General features: G+C 49.7%; 1 protein-coding gene across 1 annotated transcript; it reads left to right on the top strand.

The window, feature by feature from the left end:
• The first annotated feature begins 12,202 nt into the window (after window positions 1–12,202).
• ERVH48-1 (endogenous retrovirus group 48 member 1) lies at window positions 12,203–19,298 on the top strand. Its single transcript, NM_001309208.1, has 2 exons — window positions 12,203–12,453; window positions 17,258–19,298. The coding sequence occupies exon 2, from the start codon at window positions 17,543–17,545 to the stop codon at window positions 18,023–18,025; it is 483 nt and encodes a 160-aa protein (NP_001296137.1). The 5' UTR covers window positions 12,203–12,453; window positions 17,258–17,542; the 3' UTR covers window positions 18,026–19,298.
• Window positions 19,299–22,394: the final 3,096 nt, after the last annotated feature.

Raw genomic sequence — 22,394 nt, 5'->3', positions numbered from 1 at the left:
ACACAGTGTACACCCCTATAACGTTAGGGGTAACATCCCCCCAGAATATTACTAATAATATCACAAGGTGTATACATATTGTGACATTAGTAGGAATATCCTGCTAGCATATTTTCAATAATATCACAGAAGGAACACACCTGTGACAATAAGAGTAACATCCCCCTAGAATAGTAAAAATAATATCACAGGGTGCACAACACCTGTGACATTAGGAGTATCATCTCGCTAGAATATTACGAATAATGTCACAGGGTGTTATCTTCTGTGACATTAGGAGTACAGACCCCTGGGAAATTATGAATACTATCCCAGGGTTTACATCCCTATGACATTAGGAGTAACACCTTTCTAAAATATCATGAATAATGTCACAATGTGTACAACCCAGTGTCATTAAAACTAAAGTTGCCCTAGGATATTACAAAATATAACACAGAGAGAACACCTCGTGTGACATTAGAAGTAACATCCCCTGAGGATATAAGGAATATGAGGCATTTGTCCTGGTGGGAGGCCTCGCCAGAGCAGTGTGTGGCAGGCCCCCGTGGAGGATCAACGCAGTGGCTGAACACCAGGAAGGGACGGGCACTTGGAGTCTGGACATCTGAAACTTGGTAAGACTAGTCTTTGAAACTTGCCCACTCCGTTTGAGTGGAAGCGTGGCCTGATCACCCACGGTGTGCCTGTACCAGACCTTTGGTTTTTGTTTTTGACTTGACTTGGATTGCTTGATACTTTGGTTTTGGTTTTGACCTGGCTTAGAGTTCTGGTTACTCTGATTTTGGTTTTGATTTTTGTTTGTTGCAAACTGCAAAAGTGTGTGTGTGCCCTTTTTACCCGTTCTTTGTTTTGTGGTGTGCATGTGGAGTGAGCGTGGTATTTTGTCTCGAAGAAGCATAGGTCAGGCACAAATAAGCCCACCCTACTAGGAACTATGTTGGAAAATTTCAAAAAAGAATTTAAGGGAAACTATGGAGTACTACGACACTAGGAAAACTTAAAATTCTGTGTAAGATAGACTGGCCAGCATTAGAGGTAGGCTGGCCATTAGAAGGAAGCCTGGACAGGTCCCTTGTTTCAAAGGTATGGCCCAAAATAACCTGTAAGCCAGAACCCAGACCAGGGAACATAGACACTTGGTTACAGCTGGTTTTAGACCCCCCGCCCCCAATACACAGTGGTTGAGAGAACAGCAGCATAAGCGGCTGGCAGAGGCAAGGAAAAACCAGCAGAGAGAGAGAGAAAGGAAAGAGACAGAGAGGAAAAGAGGAAAAGAGAGAGAGGAAGAGACAGACAAAGAGGGAGTCAAGGAGAGAGAGAAAAAGAGAGAGGCAGAGAGAGGCAAAAGGAAAGTCAAAAAGAGAGAGACAGGCCGGGCACGGTGGCTCACGCTTGTAATCCCAGCACTTTGGGAGGCCGAGGCAGGTGGATCACGAGGTCAGGAGATCGAGACCACGGTGAAACCCCGTCTCTACTAAAAATACAAAAAAATTAGCCGGGCGTGGTGGCAGGCGCCTGTAGTCCCAGCTACTCGGAGAGGCTGAGGCAGAAGAATGGCGTGAACCCGGGAGGCGGAGCTTGCAGTGAGCCAGGATCGTGCCATTGTACTCCAGCCTGGGTGACAGAGCGAGACTCCATGTCAAAAAACAAAAGCCAGGGTCGGGTGCGGTGGCTTGCACTTGTAATTCCAGCACTTTGGGAGGCCGAGGCTGGCAGATCACCTGAGGTCAGGAGTTTGAGACCAGCCTGACCAACATGGAGAAACCCCATCTCTGCTAAAAATACAAAATTAGCCATGTGTGGTGGCACGTGCCTGTAATCCCAGCTACTCGGGAGGCTGAGGCAGGAGAAGCGCTTGAAGCTGGGAGGCGGAGGTTGTGGTGAGCCAAGATACTGCCACTGCACTCCAGCCTGGGCGACAGAGTGAAACTCCATCTCAAACAAAAACAAAAACAAGCCTTTGTAAATAGAAAGATTTAAAGAAAGGTAAGAATTTTGAGGCTGATACATTTCACGTGCCCGGGGCTCAGTCTTCTTTCTTCCTGGACTCCTTCCCAATCCGCCTGGATCGTCTTGCCATCGTCGCCCCTACTCACAGTGAACGATTTCCTCACTGGGAATATCACAAGAACTGTAGACGCTGCCAGAATTCTTTGGCACAAAACTCCTCTCTGAGTCAGAGCCTAACGCTGTTAGCGAAGGAAGAACAGCTGCAAGGGTCACACATCTGTGAGTCTTTTGAAAATTTTATGATGAATAAAAACTATCCATTACACAGACTCATACATTATATATTAACCTAACATGTCTTCAGTTGCACTGCTAACCGTCTCTTTTCGTATTTTTTTCTAATGACACCCAACTCCAACAATAAATTCAAAAATCTGAAACGTTGACTATCTAGTAGCACTGTACGCCATTTCCTAGTCCTATTCCTATTCCATCTTTGGAGTAGCCATTCCCTTATTCCTTTACTTTCTTAATAAACTTGTTTCACTTTACGGACTGGCCCTGAAATTTTTTTTTTTTTTTTTTTTGAGACGGAGTCTCGCTCTGTCACCCAGGCTGGAGTGCAGTAGCGTGATCTCGGCTCACTGCAAGCTCCGCCTCCTGGGTTCACGCCATTCTCCTGCCTCAGCCTCTCCGAGTAGCTGGGACTACAGGCGCCTGCCATCACGCCCGGCTAATTTTTTGTATTTTTAGTAGAGACGGGGTTTCACCGTGGTCTCGATCTCCTGACCTCGTGATCCACCCGCCTCGGCCTCCCAAAGTGCTGGGATTACAAGCGTGAGCCACCGCGCCCGGCTCCCTGAATTCTTTTTTGCACGAGATCTAAGAACCCTCTTTTGGGGTCTGGATCTGGACCCCTTTCCTGTAACAAAGGGTCCCTTCACTGCCCTTGTGACATCCCAGGATCACCCTGGCCTCCAGGCAGTGTGGCTCAAGCTGGACTGAGTGGAAGAGTCACCGAAGGTGTTCAGTTTTACAAGAAGAATCATAAATAGAGCATTCATCAAAGGGGCAGAAGAGAAGCGGAAACCCTCAGGGTGCTGAGATTGTGGAAAGAGAATGATGCACTTAAATAACTGAAAGATTGAAAAAAGTATGAAGAGCATCAAAAGATGCTGCAAAATACACCTTAAAAATACTTCGACTGGGCGCTGTGGCTCAAGCCTGCAATCCCAGCACTTTGGGAGGCCGAGGTGGGTGGATCACCTGAGGTCGGGAGTTCAAGACCAGCCTGGCCGACATGGAGAAATCCCATCTCTACTAAAAATACAAAAAAATCAGCCAGGCTTGGCGGCACATGCTTGTAATCCCAGCTACTTGGGAGGCTGAAGCAGGAGAATCGCTTGAACCCGGGAGGCAGAGGTTGCAGTGAGCTGAGATCGCACCATTGCACTCCAGCCTCGGCAATAATAGCAAAATTCTGTCTCAAAAACAAAAACAAAAACAAAAGAATTCAAGCCCCATGAGCTGGCTTAGGCTGACTCCCGCAAGTAGATGCCTTAGTTTGCAACCCCGTCTGGTGACACAATTAGGATTTTTAAAGTGCTCAGTGGCACAAGGAAAAGGGAGGAAGGGTGGAAACTGAAAGCCATGAGAAAGGCAAGGTCCTGGGCTGGGCACAGTGGCTCAAGCCTGAAATCTCAGCACTTTGGGAAGCTGAGGTAGGAAGATCACTTGAGGTCAAGAGTTTGTGACCAGTCTGGCCAAGACAGTGAAACCTTGCCTCTACCAAAAAATAGAAAAATGAGCTGGGCGTGGTGGTGCAGGCCTGTGGTCCCATCTACTTGGGAGGCTGAGGTGGGAGAATCGCTTGAACCCGGGAGGTGGAGGTTGCAGTGAGCCAAGGTCAGGCCACTGCACTCCAGCCTGGGGGACAGATGAGACCCTGTCTCAAAAAAAAGAAAGACAAGGGCCTTGGCCGGGCGCGGTGGCTCACGCTTGTAATCCCAGCACTTTGGGAGGCCGAGGCGGGCGGATCACGAGGTCAGGAGATCGAGACCATGCTGAAACCCCGTCTCTACTAAAAATACAAAAAATTAGCCGGGCGTGGTGGCGGGCGCCTGTAGTCCCAGCTACTCGGAGAGGCTGAGGCAGGAGAATGGCGTGAACCCAGGAGGCGCAGCTTGCAGTGAGCCGAGATTGCGCCACTGCACTCCAGCCTGGGCGACACAGCGAGACTCCGTCTCAAAAAAAAAAAAGAAAGAAAGACAAGGGCCTGCTTTTAAGTACAACTCAGGCCAAGGAAGGGCTCTCCATGCAGAGGAGCCTCACTGAGAGCAGCAGGTCAACATTGCACCTGTGTCCCGCAGAGGCCCTCGGAGTCCCCCTTCCCTTTCCTCAGATAGGAAGGTTCGGAGTCCCAGGGCTTAGGTCAGTTTGCAGAAATGTCTTTTTCCCCCCTTTCTTTTTTTTCCATAAACTCCATAGTTTAAAGATTCTTTCCTGGAAAATAGCTTTTGGTGCCATGAAACTTTGCCTGTTACACTAGAACGTCCTTTCTAGAATCTCTCCCTTACTCCGGCAGCAGCGACTTTCCATATGTCCTGGAGAAGACAGTGTTTTACCTTGGCTTCCTCTCATTGGCTCAGGGCCGAGGATGATATATTTTAAGCTGTACATTTAAAAATAAAAGTCTTGGCAAGGGTTCTGATGAACAAAAACCATCAAGACATACTTGTTAGCCTAGGCTCCCATCCGTTTGGATTTCATAAGATTTCAAAGCCAATGCTGGAAAGAGAAAAAGAAGGCTGGGCATGGTGGCTCATGGCTGTAATCCCAGCGCTTTGGGAGGCAGAGTGGGGAAGATCGCTTGAGCCCAGCAGTTGGAGACCGGCCTGGGCAATAAAGCTAGACTCTGTCTCGACAACAACAAAATTAGTCGGGGGTGGTCCACGTGCCTATAGTCCCAGTTACTCGGGAGGCTAAGGCATGTGAACCCTGAAAATTTGAGGCAGGCCTCAGTTAATTTAGAAAGTTTACTTTGCGAAGGTTGAGGACGCACCCGCGACACAGCTTCAGGAGGTCCTGACAACACGTGCCCATGGTGGTCGGGGCACAGTTTGGTTTTATACATTTTAGGGAGACATGAGACATCAATCAATATAGGTAAGAAGTACATTGGTTCGGGAAGGCAGGACAACTGGAAACAAAGGCAGGAAGACTGGAAGCGGGGAGGGGGCTTGCAGGTCACAGGTAGGAAAGAGACAAATGGTTGCATTCTTTTGAGTTTCTGATTAGTCTTTCCAAAGGAGGCCATCAGATATGCATTTATCTCAGTGAGCAGAGGGGTGACTTTGCTTAGGGCAGGTTGGCCCTAAGCAGTTTCCAGCTTGACTTTTCCCTTTACCTTAGTGATTTGGGGTGGGGGGAGGGGCAAGATTTATTTTCCTTTCACAGGCAGGAGAATCACTGGAGCTCAGGAGTTTGAGATTATAGTGAGCTGTTGTAGCAGGACCAGCCGCGGACAAAACCCCTCAGACACCAAGATAGTGAAGGGAGTGGCTTTAATCAGCTGGGAGCATTGGCAGGCTAGCGTCTTAAAATCCGAGCTCCTCAGGTGCTCAACTTCTGTCCCTTTTAAGGGCTCACAACTCTGAGGGGGTCTGCATGAGAGGGTTGTGATCGATTGAGCAAGCCAGGGGGTATGTGACAGGGGCTGCCAGCACCGGTGGTCGGAGTGAAACAGAACAGAACGGGAGGTTTCACAGTGTCCTTCCATACAATGTCTGGAATCTATAGATAACAACAGTTGCTAGGTCAGGGGTCAAATTTTAACTACCAGGCTTAGGTCAGGCAGTCCCAGGCCTGGTTTCGGGTCTGGTTCCTAGGCGCCGGGCTACCTGCCTTTAGTTTCGCTTCTCTTTCTTTTTCCGAGTATAAAACAATATGAGAGGGTCTCTGTCTTCCCTCACTGTGATCATGCCACTGTACTCCAGCCAGGACGACATGGTGAGACCTCGTTTCTAAAAAATTAGAAAAAAAGAGTAGTGGGTGCCTGTGTGGAGCAGTAGGACTGCATCCCTCAGTGCAGTGGTTCTACTCCCTCCACTGGGCTGGCATCATGGGAACAGATGACCCAGTGGTGCAGGAAGCTGCTCTGTGGCCCTGGGGAGCCTCCAGAAGGATCCTGCCATGCGGATCTGTGGGTCAGGCCTTGACTGACTCAGAAGTACAAAAAAGCTTCCCTCTGATCAGCCACTTTCTCCCCATGTTTACAGCAAGACTATGATTCCCTGATGGGTTCTTCCTGCCTGCCGCATAGATAACATCAGGTCACTGAGACTGACTGCGGTATTGCAGTAAGAAAGAGTGGAATTAACGTGAGGCCAGCCCAGTGGGAGACGGAATTCCTACTCAAATCAGTCTCCCCAAAGGCTTGCAGGTTAGGGTTTTTATGGACATTCTGGTAGGCATGGAGCTAGGGAATGGGTGCAGCTAAATGGTTAGAGATGAAATGACAGGGGTATCACCTGGGCACTGCGGCTCATGCCTGTAATCCCAGCTCTTTGGGAGGCTGAGGCAGGAGGATCATTTGAGGCCAGGAGTTAGAGACCAGCCTGGGCAACATAGTGAAACCCTTATCTACAAAAAATTTAAAAAAAAATTAGCCAGGGAGTGGTGTGGTGGCTAATGCCTGTAATCCCAGCACTTTGGGAGGCTGAAGCGGGTGGATCAACTGAGGTCAAGAGTTGGAGACCAGCCTGGCCAACATGGTGAAACCCCATCTCTACTAAAAATATAAAAATTAGTGGGGCATGGTGGGGCATGCCTGTAATCCCAGCTAATGGGGGTGCTGAGGCACAAGAATTGCTTGAACCCGAGAGGCAGAGGTTGCAGTGAGCCGAGATTGTGCCAGTGCACTCCAGCCTGGGCAACAGAGCGAGACTCAATCTCAAAAACAACAACAACAACAACAACAAAAACACAATAACAACAGCCGAGCGCAGTGGCTCACACCTGTAATTCCAGCACTTTGGGAGGCCAGGGTGGATAACCTCAGTTCTAGACCAGCCTGACCAACATGGAGAAACCCTGTCTCTACTAAAAATACAAAATTAGCCGGGTGTGGTGGTGCATGCCTGTAGTCCCAGCTATTCAGGAGGCTGAGGCAGGAGAATGGCTTGAACCCGGGAGGTGGAGGTTGCAGTGAGCTGAGATTGTGCCACTGCACTCCAGCCTGGGCAACAAGAGTGAAACTCCATCTCAAAAACAATCACCACCACCACCACAACAAAACAATTAGCCAGGCGTGGTGGCACATGCCTGTAGTTCTAGCTGCTTGGGAGGCTGAGGTGGGAGGATAACTTCAGTTGCAGAGTTGGAGGCTGCAGTGAACTGTGATAGTGCCACTGCACTCCAGCACTCCAGAACTCCAGCCTCGAGAATAGAGCCAGGCCCTGTCTCAAAAAAAAAAAAAAAAAAAAAAAAAAAAAAATGGGGGAAGGGGGCAGGGATAGCATTAGGAGATATACCTAATGTAAATGACGAGTTAATAGGTGCAGCACACCAACATGACACATGGATACATATGTGATAAACCTGTACGTTGTGCACATGTACCCTAGAACTTAAAGTATAATAAAAAAATTATATATATATATATATAAAAGAAAAAGAAATCTTACAGGTATGGAGGACAGTCCTGTGCTGAGTCTGCCTCTGGGTGGGGCCACAGGATTGGCTGGGTCACGAGTCACGGGTCCCAGTAGGGCCACTCAGTTGCCAGTGTGAGAGGAAAATAAATCTAGGGACCCCCAAATCACAAACGGAAAAGTCAAGCTGGGAACTGCTCCTGGCAAACCTGCCTTCCATGCTAGTCAAAGTCATCCCTCTGCTCGCTGAGATAAATGCATATTGGTTGCCTCCTTTGTAAAGGCTAGTCAGAAATGCAAAAGAACACAACCATTTGTCTCTTATCTACCTATGACTTGGGAGCCCTCTCCCTGCTTCAAGTTGTCCCGCCCTTCCAGGCCGAACCAATGGACATCTTACATTTATTGATTGACGTTGCACATCTCCCTGAAATATGTCAAACCAAACTGTGCCCCGACCATTTTGGGCACATGTTATCAGGACCACCTGAGGCTGTGTCACAGCATGTGTCCTTAACTTTGACAAAATAAACTTCCTAAATTGACTGAGACCAGTCTCATATATTTGGGGTTCACACCAGAAAGTTTGAAAAAAAAAAATCTCAAAAGACCAATCTCGTCTGATCACAGTGGCTCACGCCTGTAATCCCAGCACCCTGGGAGGCCGAGGCGGGTGGATCGTCTGAGGTCAGGAGTTTGAGACCAGCCTGGCCACTATGATGAAACCCCGTCTCTACTAAAAACACAAAAATTACCCAGGCGTGGTAGCGGATGCCTATAATCCCAGCTACTTGGGAGGCTGAGGCAGAATGGCTTGAACCCAGGAGGCAGAGGTTGCAGTGATCTGAGATCGTGCCATTGCACTCCAGCCTGGGAGACAAAAGTGAAACTGTCTCAAAAAGAAAAAAAGGCCAGTCTTAGGTTCTACAATAGTGATGTTATCTATTGGAGCAATTGAGGAAATCACAAATCCAGCTGCCTCTGCCTATATGGTTCCTGGGCAGTAAAGGATTACATGCCCAGAGCAGTGGCTCATGCCTGTAATCCCAACACTTTGGGAGGCCAAGGTGGGAAGATCCTTTGAGCCCAGGAGTTCCAGACCAGCCTGAGCAACACGGTGAAACCCCCATCTCTATAAAAAATACAAAAAATTAGCTGGGCATGGTGGCATGCACCTGTAGTCCCAGCTACTTAGGAGGCTGAGGCAGGAGGATCACCTGAGCTCAGGCGATGGAGGTTGCAACCGAGCCAAGTTCATACCACTGTACTCCAGCCTAAGCAACAGAGTGAGACCCTGTCTGAAAAAAAAGAAAGAAAGAAAGAAAGAAAGAAAGAAAGAAAGAAAGAAAGAAAGAAAGAAAGAAAGAAACTACACTGTCAGGCACGGTGGCTCATGCCTGTAATCCCAGTACTTTGGGAGGCAGAGATGGGCAGATCACAACATCAGGAGTTCAAGACCAGCCTGGCCAACATAGCGAAACCCCGTTACTACTAAAAATACAAAAATTAGCTGAGCATGGTGGCACACGCCTGTAGTCCCAGCTACTTGGGAGGCTGAGGCAGGAGAATCGCTTGAACCTGGGAGGCAGAGGTTGTGGTGAACCGAGATAGCACCACTGTGCTCCAGCCTGGGTGACAGAGTGAGACTTTGTCTCAAAAAGAAAAAAAGAAAGAAAGAAAGAAAGAAATTACACCTACATTTATTCAGGCCTGTCCCATAATATTATTCTTGTGGCCTTTCATTAGTCTTTGAAAGGCAGTTTTTGGTCCCTGAGCAAGGAGGGTTAGTGTCAGGAAGGGATTATTAGCATCCTTGGCTTTCAAGTTGAATTACAAACGAAATTCCTCCAAGGTTAGCTTGGCTTATGCCCAGGAATGAGCAAGAACCGCTAGAGATCAGAAGCAAGGTAGAGTCTACTCTGTCAGATTTCTCCTACTGTCACCATTTTTCAAAGGCAGTTTCAAGACACCTGTGAAAGGAAATAAATCTCGGGACCCGCAAATCACTAAGCCAAGGGAAGTCAAGCTGGGAACCATGTCAGGAAAACCTGCTTCCCATTCTACTCCTAAATAAAACAGGTACAAAAATAAGAACATATATATCTCCCTCACAATTGGCTCGCCGGAAAATTCCTTGTGTACAAAGGACAGACAACTCAGTCATCCCTCTGAGGCTCCCCTGAGACAAATGCACATCTGATTGCTTCCTCTGCCCTATTGTTTATGTAAAAATGCAGATTCACTGAGCCAGACTCAATTGTGTATTCAGTGGAAGGCTGATCAATGACTCAAAAGAATGCAGCCTTTTGTCTCTCTTATTTTTTTTTTTGAGATGGAGTCTCACTCTGTCGCCCAGGCTGGAGTGCAGTGGCGCGATCTCCGCTCACTGCAACCTCCACCCCCCGGGTTCAAGCCATTCTCCTGCCTCGGCCTCCCGAGTAGCTGGGACTGCAGGCACCCACCACCATGCCTGGCTAATTTTTTATGTTTAGTAGAGATGGGGTTTCACCATGTTGGCCAGGCTGGTCTCAAACTCCGGACCTCAGGTGATCCGCCCGCTTTGGCCTCCCAAAGTGCTGGGGTTACAGGCGTGAGCCACCACGGCTGGCCTCACACATACTGATTGATGTCTCATGTCTCCCTGAAGTGTATGAAAGCAAGCTGTGCCCGACCACCTTGGGCACACGTCCTCAGGTCCTCCTGAGGCTGTCACAGGCGTGTCTGTAAACTCGGCAAAATAAACTTTCCACATTGGCTGAGAGGTGTCTTGGAAGCTTTGGGCTCACACACTGGCTGCCTGTGGCAGTCCCTCAGCGAGGCACGAGGCACAGCCGTCCCCAGCTTGTCTATACCCCCAGATTTGTCCCGCCCACAGTATTCCCTAGGCGAAAAGATAGCCCAGAGCGTTCTGTGCTCTGCTAGGCTTGCACAGAGAGACCTGAGCTCGGGACTTCACTCGTGCCCTCCACCCATGCCCAGTGCAATTGTTTAGTCACGTAGTCCCTGAATACCTGCTTCACTCATTACAATCATGTTTCTAAATTTGTGGAATTTGTGATACAAAGAACAAGCCAATAAATCGCTTATGTATTTTAATGTAAATTGTTGGCGAGCAGTTTAGCAACTGCCTCTTTTTCCTTTAAAAATCCACTTGTGGAATCGGGGTGCAGCGGCTCACGCCTGTAATCCCAGCACTTTAGGAGGCCAAGGCGGGCAAATCACGAGGTCAGGAAATCGAGACCATCCTGGCTAACACGGTGAAACCCCGTCTCTACTAAAAATGCAAAAAAAGTAGCCGGGCGTGGTCACGGGCGCCTGTAGTCCCAGCTACTCGGGAGGCTGAGGCAGGAGAACGGTGTGAACCCGGGAGGCGGAGCTTGCAGTGAGCCGAGATCGCGCCACTGCACTCCAGCCTGGGCGAGAGAGCGAGACGTCTCAAAAAAAAAAAAAAAAAAAAAAAAAAGAAACAAAAAACTCACTTGTGGGCAGGCGCGGATGGCTCATGCCTATACTTCCAGCTCTTTGGGAGGCCAAGGCAGGCCAGATCATTTGAGGTCATTTGAGGTCATTTGAGGTCAGGAGTTTGAGACCAGCCTGGCCAACATGGCGAAATCCCATCTCTACCAAAAAAAAAAAAATTAGCTGGGCGTGATGGCGTGCACATGTAATCCCATGTACTCAGGAGGCTGAGGCAGGCGAATCGCTTGAACTCGGGAGATGAAGGTTGCACTGAGCCAAGATTGCACCACTGCAGTCCAGCTTGGGCAACAGAGTTAGACTCTGTCTCAGAATTAAAAAAAAATCACACTTAAGGCCAGGCACAATGGCCCACACCTGTAATCACAGCACTTTGGGAGGCCAAGGCTGATGGATTACTTGAGGCCAGGAGTTTGAGACCATTTTGGGTGTGAACCTGGAAAATCTGAGACAGGTCTCTTTTTTTTTTTTTGAGACGGAGTCTCGGAGTCTCGCTCTGTCGCCCAGGCTGGAGTGCAGTGGCGCGATCTCCGCTCACTGCAAGCTCCGCCTCCTGGGTTCAGGCCATTCTCCTGATCAGCCTCCCAAGTAGCTGGGACTACAGGCGCTTGCAACCATGCCTGGCTAATTTTTTGTATTTTTAGTAGAGAAGGGGTTTCACCGCGTTAGCCAGGATGGTCTCGATCTCCTGACCTCGTGATCCACCTGCCTGGGCCTCCCAAAGTGCTGGGATTACAGGGGTGAGCCACCGCGCCTGGCCGAGACAGGTCTCTTGTTAATTTAGAAAGTTTATTTTGCCAAGGTTGGGCAGGCACCTGTGACACTGCCTCAGGGAGTCCTGATTGAAAGATTCTCCCAGGGGCCTGAAAGCTTGAGGGAATGAATAACTCCTCCTCCTCAGGCCCAGTCCCAACGCACAAACTTGCGCCAGCAGCAAGATAGCAGAGGCAGGAAGAGAGCTGGCTGGAAGACACATACTCTGAAGATCAAGTGGGAGGCCGTCCGGGTACTACACAGCAGTCACGTCAGGCTGGGACAATTCCTGTTTACAGAGGACTATAAAAGCCCTGCCCCCTCCTCATTTGGGGCTGATGCCATTTTAGGCCTCAGCCTGTCTGCACCCAGGCTCTCATTAAAACAGCGTGTTGCTCCACACCGCCTCGTGTTGTCTGTTGGCGCGCTCTGGGGGTTCCAACCAATGCAAGAGCCTTGCATCTGGCCCTGAAACCCGCGAGGTGCTTCAGTCCACGTCCCCGGTGGATCTACCACCCCTCCATCTGGGAGAGCAGGCCACAGCAGCCGGACAAAGGCAGCTCCTCAGCCTCTAGTCGCCTCTCTGTGCATGCACGTCGGTCACTGATCTCGCCTACTGGTAAGTTTCCTGGGAGCCCGGTTAACAGGGAAAAATCCGCATGGCCTCTCTTGGTTTCTCCAGCCCCAAAATCCAACATGGGTCCAAGAAGGCTATGGCATGGCCGGGCGTGGTGGCTCATGCCTGTAATCCCAGCACTTTGTGGGGCCGAGGCCGTTGGATTCACAAGGTCAGGAGTTCGAGACCAGCCTGGTCAACATGGTGAAACCCCGTCTCTACTAAGAATACAAAAATTAGCTGGGCGCAGTGGCAGGCCCCTGTAATCCCAGCTACTCGGGAGGCTGAGGCAGGAGAATCGCTTGAACCCGGGAGGTGGAGGTTGCAGTGAGCAGAGATCGCGCCACTGCACTCTAGCCTGGGTAACAGAGCAGGACTGTCTCAAAAAAAAAAAAATGCTAAGGCGTGTGTCAGGCACTCGCTGATCATTTGGTCTTAGGGGGACTCTAAGCCATTTGATCCCATTCTGGGAATGAAAAAGGCAGCGGTGACGAATGTTCCTTTTATCGTCTCCCTCCGGCTGTCTGGGACGGTCTGCTTTTCCCGTTCTCCTAAGCCTACCCTCTACGCTGCCTCATGAAAAACTTGCAAACCTTAGGCCTCAGGCAAGATATCCCTCTAAGCACTTTGTTCTTTTTTTGCAATTCAGTCTGGCCACAGTACAAATTGGACAATGGGTCCAAATGGGCCGCAAATGGAACATACGACTTTACAATTGTAACTGACTTAAGCAATTATTGCTGACGGCTAGAAAAATGGGGAGAAATTCCTTATATCCAGGCCTTTTTCGCACTCAGATTACAACCTGGCCTCTGCAATCCTTGCTCACCTGTTCAAATCCTTCCCCTCCATTCTCGCCGCCCTGATCGCCTTTCTCCTCCCGACCCTAACTCTTTTTCCTTGTTGGATCCAGCCAACTGCTGTCCACGCCTTCCAGCCCCTACCTCTTCCTCTCAACTGTCTTCTTTAACCCCCCAAGCCTCCTCTTTGTCTTCCCAGCCAGCACCGCCTCCAAGAGTAAGAGTATCCACTTCTTTTCCTACACCATCCTCTCCTCAGGACAATTCTTGCACTGCCTGTACCCATTCTCCTCCCCCACCGCTCTCTCCTGAGGCCTGTAAACCCACCCCGCCACCTTCCGCTCCTATCTATCCTCTGCTGCCTATTAACTCAACCCCCCTTCCCCCTTCAAACCCTCAGCAGGAACCACTTCCGGCTTTTCTTTCTCTCCCGCCCATACTCGTTCAGGCATTATTTTTGGCCCGTGCCCCACCCTTACTTCAGCGTCTGTGCTAGGATGCCCCCTTCGGGAAGTAGCAGGAACTGAAGGTATTGTTAGAGTTCGTGTTCCCTTCTCCCTCACTGATCGCTCTCGAATTCACAAAAGACTCGGTTTGTTTCCAGAAGACCCTGCCTCTTCTATTAGAGAGTTTCAGTACCTCACCCAGTCTTATGAACTAACTTGGCATGACCTCTAGTTATCCTCTCTTCCACCCTCACCCCAGAAGACTGGGACCGTATCTGGACCCTAGCTCAGGCACATGCTGATACAATTCATCACCAAGCTGCTGCCCAGCCTACTGGCACACAGGCAGTCCCCAGCCAGGACCCCCACTGGGATTATCAAGATGGGGCCTTTGGATGCTGCCATCAAGACCACATGATTGTGTGTCTCCTTGCAGGACTCAAAAAGGGTGCCCATAAAGTGATAAACTATGAAAAACTTTCAGAAATCACCCAAGGTCCTGACGAAAACCCAGCCCTTCTTCCTCTCTTGTTTAATGGAAGCCATGAGAAAATATACCAACCTAGACCCAGCCAGCCCAGAAGGAACTACTATCTTAAACCTTCGGTTCATCTCCCAACCCATCCCCGATATCCGGCTCACGCTTCAGAAGCTTGACGATGGCCCTCAAACCCCACAACGAGACCTTCTTAATTTAGCCCTCAAAGCCTTTAACAATCGTGACGAGGAAAGTGAAAGGCAAAAACAGGCAGAGTTTCAAATGCTCGCCTCCGCCATCAGGGCCCTGCAGGCCTACGTGGCCGCAGCTCCACATGGGAGCCTCCTAGCAATCCACCTCCACATGGCATTGCGCCTGTTTCAAGTGCAGCAAGGAAGGCCACTGGTCCAGTATCCAATCCGCCAGGCAGCTCTTGTAGGCCTAAAGCGTATCATTTCTCGCTCCTCACCAGTCACCTCCTCCGCCCAACAAAATCCCTTTTAAACGCACCAATGTCTACCTGTTAAAAAGCCAGATGGAACTTACTGCTTAGTCCAGGACTTCAGGCTCATTAACCAAACTGTACTCCCAGTATGTCCAGTAGTTCCTAACCCATACACTTTACTTTCCACAATTCCCTCCAATACCACCCATTTTTCTGTCCTAGACCTAAAGGATGCTTTTTTCCATAATTCATTTGCACCCTGATTCTCAAGACCTCTTTGCTGTTATGTGGGAAGACCCCAACACCCACCTTTCACATCAGCTCACCTGGTGCCTACTACCTCAAGGTTTTAGAGACGGCACCCACCTTTTTGGCCAGGCCCTTGCTCGTGACCTCTGTACCTTATCCCTAAAACCGTCCACTCTCCTTGAAGATCTGTTCCCGTGTAGCCCCTCTCAAAAAGACTGCAACGCCCATACTATCTCTCTTTTAAACTTCCGGCAGAGTGGGGGTATCGGGTCTCCCCTAAAGAAGCGCAAACATGCACCGCCTCAGTCATCTGTCTAGGCCTAGCTCTTACCCCACGAAGCCAAGGGCTCACAAGAGACCACATGTGCCTCCTCCAGTCCCTCCCGCCTCTGCAAACTAAGCAAGAAATTCTCTCTTTTCTAGGACTAGCGGGATATTTTGGGCCCTGGGTTCCCTCCTTCGCTCTACTAGCCAAACTGTTATACCAAGCTGCGAAAGGCCTTCTCCATGAGCCTTTAAACCCTGCACAGCCTATTACCCAACCTTTCTGCCTACTCCAGAAGGCTGTCACCTCAGCCCCCAACCTCACCCTCCCAGACCTCACCAAACCTTTCTCCCTCTATCCCGACGAATGGCGTGGAGTTGCACTGCGTGTTCTAACCCAGTCTAAGGGACCCGCCCTCCAGGTTGTTGCCTACCTCTCTAAACAGCTCAAAACCACAGTTCTCGGATGGCCAACCTAACGGTTTAGTCAGCCCATAACATCAAAGACACGCTAGCTCACCGTAGTATGCTAAGTCTCATCTCTGCCCCACGGCTCCTCCAACTCTATGCTTTATTCATAGAAACCCCCCAAATCACCATGCTAACCAGCTCCTGTCTAAACCTGGCCACACTCTTACCTGAAGCCACTACCTCCCAAGACCCTGCACACTTCTGCGTGGACACTGTTCAAACTTATACCTTTCCAAACCTAACAGACAAACCCCTTCCAGATGCCTCCTTTACTTGGTTTGTAGATGGCAGCTCCTTCCTACATCAAGGACGCCAACATGCTGGCTATGCTATAGTGTCACCCGCCCACACTATTGAAGCTAATCTGCTCGCCCTAGGAACCACCTCCCAAAAGGCTGGACTCATCGTCCTCACTTGAGCTCTCACTCGAGCAGCTGGACATACATTCAGATTCTCATTATGCGTTCCACGTAGTGTACTCACACTTGTCCATCTGGAAAGCAGGGAGTTTCCTAACTGCAAACAACACCCCTGTTAGAAATGCTCTCATCAGCAAGCTCCTTCAGGCTGCCAGGCGCCCGCAGAAACTTGCCATCATTCATTGCGGGGGCCACCAAACCCCAGACAATCCTATATTGGCTGGAAATGCTTTAGCAGATAGAGTGGCCAAACAAATAGCCCTACAACCCATGCAAGGCCAGTTTCTGTCCCTGTCCTCGTTCTCTCCTCTTTACTCCCCAGAAGAAAAGGAGGACTGCCAAGCCCAAAACCTTCAAAAACAAGGACCACGGTATGTCAAGGAAGGGCGCTTCGCTCTCCTCACTCTCAAATAATCCCTGCCCTCCAAAGCCTCCACAACTCTTTCCATGTTGGGTACAAACCTTTCCTGCAACTTCTCCACCCTGTCCTCACTTGTCTTCATCTTTCCAGCTGTGTTCCAGAGATCACCCAGTCCTGCTCTATCTGCCACTCAGTGTCATCCCAGGGTTCCCTCTGGCCACCGCCTTTTCCTACCCACCAAGCCCAGGGCCAGGTACCCAGGCAAGATTGGCAGGTAGACTTATGCACATGCCGCCCGATCAACAGCTCCGCTATCTTCTAGTCTTTGTCTGTACTTTCTCCAGGTGGGTAGAAGCATTCCCAACAACTTCAGAAGGTGCAAATGTCATCACACAAACTCTCAACATGCATATAGTTCCCTGTTTCAGACTCCTAACATCCATCCAGTCCGATAATGGGCCTGCCTTTATCAGCCAAATCACCGAAGGCGTCTCTACATCCTTGGGAATAAAATGGGTCCTCCACACACCCTACCAGCCTCAATCTTCAGGCAAAGTCGAAAAGGTCAACTCTGTCCTTAAAGCCCAACTCACCAAGCTCACTCTAGAAATCTGCCAGTCATGGACGAGAAGTCTCCCTTTCGCCTTCATGAGACTCTGGCAACACCAAAGGCAGCCTTTTTTTATAGTCCCTTTGAGGATCACGTATGGCCAAACTTTTGTCTTAGGGCCTCCACCCTTAACAGACTCTGAGCCACTCGGGAATTACCTCCCCTCCTTAATCCAGACATGGTCTTTCATTCATGAAGCAGTGAATGAGGCCATGCCTCTCCCTGCTGACACCTCCTTATCCTCTCAACATAACTATCTTGCAGGCACAGACGTGTTTATCGGCCAACCCGACCCTCACAAAAAGCTATCGCCGAAGTGGACAGGCCCCTACACTGTGATACTCAGCACGCCAATTGCAGTGAGAGTCCAAGGACTACCCAACTGGATCCATCGCACCAGGGTCAAGCTCACCCCCAAGGCGGCTTCTTCCTCCAAAACATTAACAGCTAAGTGTTCGTCTGGGCCAATTTCTCCTACCAAGTTTAAATTAACCAACATTTTTTTCTTAAAACCAAAACACAAGGAAGACTAACCACCTGCTTCCAGGAATGGCCTGTATCTACCCAACCACTTGCTATACCTCTCTTCCAACCAAAAGTCTTAATACAGGAATATCCCTCACCACGATCCTAATACTGTCAGTAGCTGTCCTGCTGTCCACAGCAGCCCCTCTGAGCTGCCATGAGTGTTATCAGTCTTTGTACTACAGAGGGAAGAGGCAACAATACTTTACTTACCATACTCATATAGAAAGATCCTGTTATGGAACCTTAATTGAGGAATGCGTTGAATCAGGAAAGAGTTATTATAAAGTAAAGAATCTAGGAGTATCTGGCAGTCGTAATGGGGCTATTTGCCCCAGAGGGAAGCAGTGGCTTTGCTTCACCAAAATTGGACAATGGGGAGTAAACACTCAGGTGCTCGAGGACATAAAGAGAGAACAGATTATAGCCAAAGCCAATGCCTCAAAACCAACAACTCCCCCTGAAAATCACCCGCGGTATTTCCATTCCTTTATACAAAAACTATAAGCAGATGCATCCCTTCCCAAGCCAGGAAAAAACCTGTTTGTAGATCTAGGAGAACCATCGCGCTTACCATGAATGTGTCCAATTGCTGGGCAGGCGGGGAAGCTTTATGAGTGAACAGTGGCCGTGGGACGGGACAGACATTCCCCCTTACTTGCTGGCATCCCAAAACCCCAGCCTCACTTTCACTCCTCAGGAACGCCCGCAGTCCTGGACACTTACCAACCCAGTAAGAGGGACGGCGTGCGTATCCCGCAAGTGGACTGATAAAACCCATCGCTCCATAGGTGAAAACCCCTGTCGCCAAACCCTAACAGTCAATGCCTCCATAGCTGAGTGGTGGCCAACGTTACCCCCCGGAGCCTGGTCTCCTTCTAACTTAAGCTACCTCAATTGTGTCTTGTCAAAAAAGGCCAGGTACTGTACAAACACCACTAAGCCTTATGCCGCATACCTCCGCCTAAGTGCACTATGCGACAGTCCTATGAACACCAGCCGACAATGGACTGCCCTGATGGATTCCTTTGGATGTGTGGAACCCAGGCTTACTCACGGCTACCTTATCACTGGCAAGGTACTTGCTTCCTAGGCACAATTAAACCTGGATTCTCTTTACTTCCAAAGTAGACAGGCAACACCCTCAGAGCCCCTGTGTATGATAACCAGAGAAAAACGATCCTTGGAAATAGGAGGGAGCCAAAGATTGTGAGAGGACGAGTGGCCTCCGCAACGGATCGTTGAATATTACGGTCCTGCCACTCGGGCAGAGGATGGTTCATGGGGTTATCGCACTCCCACATATATGCCAAATAGAGCAATTAGACTACAAGCTGTTCTAGAGATAATCACTAACCAAACTGCCTCAGCCCTGGAAATGCTCGCGCAACAACAAAACCAAATGCACGCGGCAATTTATCAAAACAGGCTGGCACTAGACTACTTATTAGCAGAAGAGGGTGGGGTCTGTGGTAAGTTGAATATCTCCAATTGCTGTCTTAACATAGGCGATAATGGAAAAGTGGTTCTAGAAATCGCTTCGAACATCAGAAAAGTAGCCCATGTACCAGTCCAAGCCTGGAAGGGATGGGACCCAACAAACCTTCTAGGAGGGTGGTTCTCAAATTTAGGAGGATTTAAAATGCTGGTGGGGACAGTCATCTTCATCATTGGGGTCCTCCTGTTTCTCCCCTGTGTTATCCCATTAAACTCTTGTTGAAACTACAGTTAACCACCAGACAATCCAGACGATGCTCCTGCTACAGCGGCACGATGGATACCAACCCGTCGCTCAAGAATACCCCAAAAATTAAGTTTTTCTTTTTCCAAGGTGCCCACGCCACCCCTATGTCACGCCTGAAGTAGTTATTGAGAAAGTCGTCCCTTTCTCCTTTTCTATAACCAAATAGACAGGAATGGAAGATTCTCCTTGGGGCCTGAAAGCTTAAGGGATGAATAACTCCTCCTCCTCAGGCCCAGTCCCAAGGTACAAACTTGCGCCAGCAGCAAGATAGCAGAGGCAGGAAGAGAGCTGGCTGGAAGACACATACGCCCTGAAGATCAAGAGGGAGGTCGCCCCGGTACTACATAGCAGTCACGTCAGGCTGGGACAATTCCTGTTTACAGAGGACTATAAAACCCCTGCCCTGTCCTCACTTGGGGCTGATGCCATTTTAGGCCTCAGCCTGTCTGCACCAAGGCTCTCATTAAAACAGCGTGTTGCTCCACACCGCCTCGTGTTGTCTGTTGGTGCACTCTCGGGGTTCCAACCTATGCAAGAGCCTTGCATCTGGTGCTGAAACCCATGAGGGGCTTTGGTCCACATCCCCCATGGACCTACCACCCCTCCATCTGGGAGAGCAGGCCACAGCAGCCGGACAAAAGCAGCTCCTCAGCCTCTAGTCGCCTCTCTGTGCATGCACGTCGGTCACTGATCTCACCTACTTGTAAGTTTCCTGGGAGCCTGGTTAACAGGGAAAAATCTGCACGGCCTCTCTTGGTCTCTTCGGCCCCCAAATCCAACATTGGTCCAAGAAAGCTACAGCATGGCCGGGCGTGGTGGCTCATGCCTGTAATCCCAGCACTTTGGGAGGCCGAGGCTGTTGGATCACGAGGTCAGGAGTTCGAGACCAGCTTGGCTGGCGCACTCTTGGGGTTCCAAGCAATGCAAGAGCCTTGCACTGATGACATGTCCCCAGGGCGGCTGGGGCACAGCTTGGTTTTATACATTTTAGGGAGACATGAGACACCAATCAATATATGTAAGAAGTACGTTGGTTCTTCTAGAAAGGTGGGACAACTTGAAGCAAAGGCAGGAACACTCCAAGTGGGGAGGGAGCTTGCTGGGCACAGATAGGTGAGACACTGGAGGCTGCATTCTTTTGAGTTTCTGATCAGCCTTTCCAAAGGAGGCAATGAGATATGCATCTATCTCAGTGAGCAGAGGAGTGACTTTGAATAGAATGGGAGGCAGGTTTCCCTTAAGCAGTTTGCAGCTTGACTTTTCCTTAGTGATTTCGGGGCCCAAAATATTTTTCTTTCACATGGGCAACATGGGAGGATCACTTAAGCTCAGGAGCCAGAGGTTGCAGTGAGCAGAGATCACACCACTGCACTCCAGCCTGGGTGACAGAGAGACGCTGTCTCAAGAAAACAAAACTAGGCTGGGCACAGTGGCTCACACCTGTAATCCCAGTACTTTGGGAGGCTGAGGCGGGTGGATCACAAAGTCAGGAGTTCGAGACCAGCCTGACCAACATAGTGAAACCCTGTCTCTACTAAGAATACAAAACAGCCAGGGAGGCGGAGGTTGCAGTGAGCTGAGATCAAGCCACTGCACTCCATCCTGTGCGACAGAGCGAGACTCTGTCTCAAAAAACAAACAAAATAAACTAAACCCACTTTTAGGCCTGGACTAGTGGATCATGCGTGTAATCCCAGCACTTTGGGAGTCCGAGGCAGGCAGATTGCTTGAGTCCAGGAGTTCGAGACCAGCCTGGATAACATTGTGAAACCCCATCTTTACAAAAAATTTCTTAAAAAGCCGGGCATAGTGGTGCACGCCTGAAGTCCTAGCTACACTGGAGGCTGAGGTGGGAGAATCGCCTGAACCCAGGAGGCGGAGCTTGCAATGAGACGAGATGGAGCCACTGCACTCCAGCCTGGGTGACAGAGTGAGACCCCTTCTCAAAAAAACAAAAACAAAACAAAATACCACTGCACTCCAGCCTGGACGACAGAGTGAGACCCCTTCTCAAAAAAACAAAAACAAAACAAAATACCACTTGTAACTGCAGCTAATCAGAACATGGATATTGGGGGCTACTTGAGTCAGTGCTCCTGGCTTGCAGTCTATAAACTTGGCCCAGAGAATCTCTTTTTTTTTTTTTTTTTTTTGAGACGGAGTCTCGCTCTGTCGCCCAGGCTGGAGTGCAGTGGCGCGATCTCGGCTCACTGCAAGCTCCGCCTCCCGGGTTCACGCCATTCTCCTGCCTCAGCCTCTCCGAGTAGCTGGGACTACAGGCGCCCGCCACTACGCCCGGCTAATTTTTTGTATTTTTAGTAGAGACAGGGTTTCACCGTGGTCTCGATCTCCTGACCTCGTGATCCGCCCGCCTCGGCCTCCCAAAGTGCTGGGATTACAAGCGTGAGCCACCGCGCCCGGCCGAGAATCTCTACTTACATGAGTTTTGCCCCTGCTTCTTTCTTTTTTCTTTTTTTTTTTTTTTTTTTTTTTTTTTTTTTGAGACAGAGTCTCGCCCTGTTGCCCAGGCTGGAATGCAGTGATGTGATCTCGGCTCACTGCAAGCTCCACCTCCCGGCTTCACGCCATTCTCCTGCCTCAGCCTCCCGAGTAGCTGGGACTACAGGCATCTGCCACTACACTCAGCTAATGTTTTGTATTTTCAGTAGAGATGGGTTTCACCGTGTTAGCCAGGATGGTCTCAATCTCCTGACCTCGTGATCCGCCCGCCTCGGCCTCCCGAAGTGCTGGGATTCCAGGCGTGAGCCACCGCGCCTGGCCTCCTAAAGTGCTGGGATGACAGGCATGAGCCCCGGCGCCACCCCTGCTTCTTCCTTTAGGTCAACACCTGCCAGGCTTAAGACATTGTGGGCGGGGACAACAAAAGGGGTATTTTCAACCTTTTTTGGTAAGAAGAGTCGTTTCTTTTTTCTTTTTTTCCCCTGCCCTATCGTATAACGCTAAGAGTTGCTTCTTCATTTTTATTTTTTATTTGTTTATTTTGAGACAGGGTCTCACTATGTTGCCCAGGCGGGTCTCGAACATCTGAGCTCGTGACCCTCCCATGTCAGCCTCCCAAAGTGCTGTGATTCCAGGCACGAGCCAATGTGCCTGGCCAAGAGTTGCTTTTTA

This window comes from Nomascus leucogenys, chromosome 25 (assembly GCF_006542625.1).
Source record: "Nomascus leucogenys isolate Asia chromosome 25, Asia_NLE_v1, whole genome shotgun sequence".
Classification (NCBI taxonomy): domain Eukaryota; kingdom Metazoa; phylum Chordata; class Mammalia; order Primates; family Hylobatidae; genus Nomascus; species Nomascus leucogenys.
Note: the sequence above shows the minus strand (reverse complement) of the source record. Positions and strands in the feature narration are given on the sequence as shown.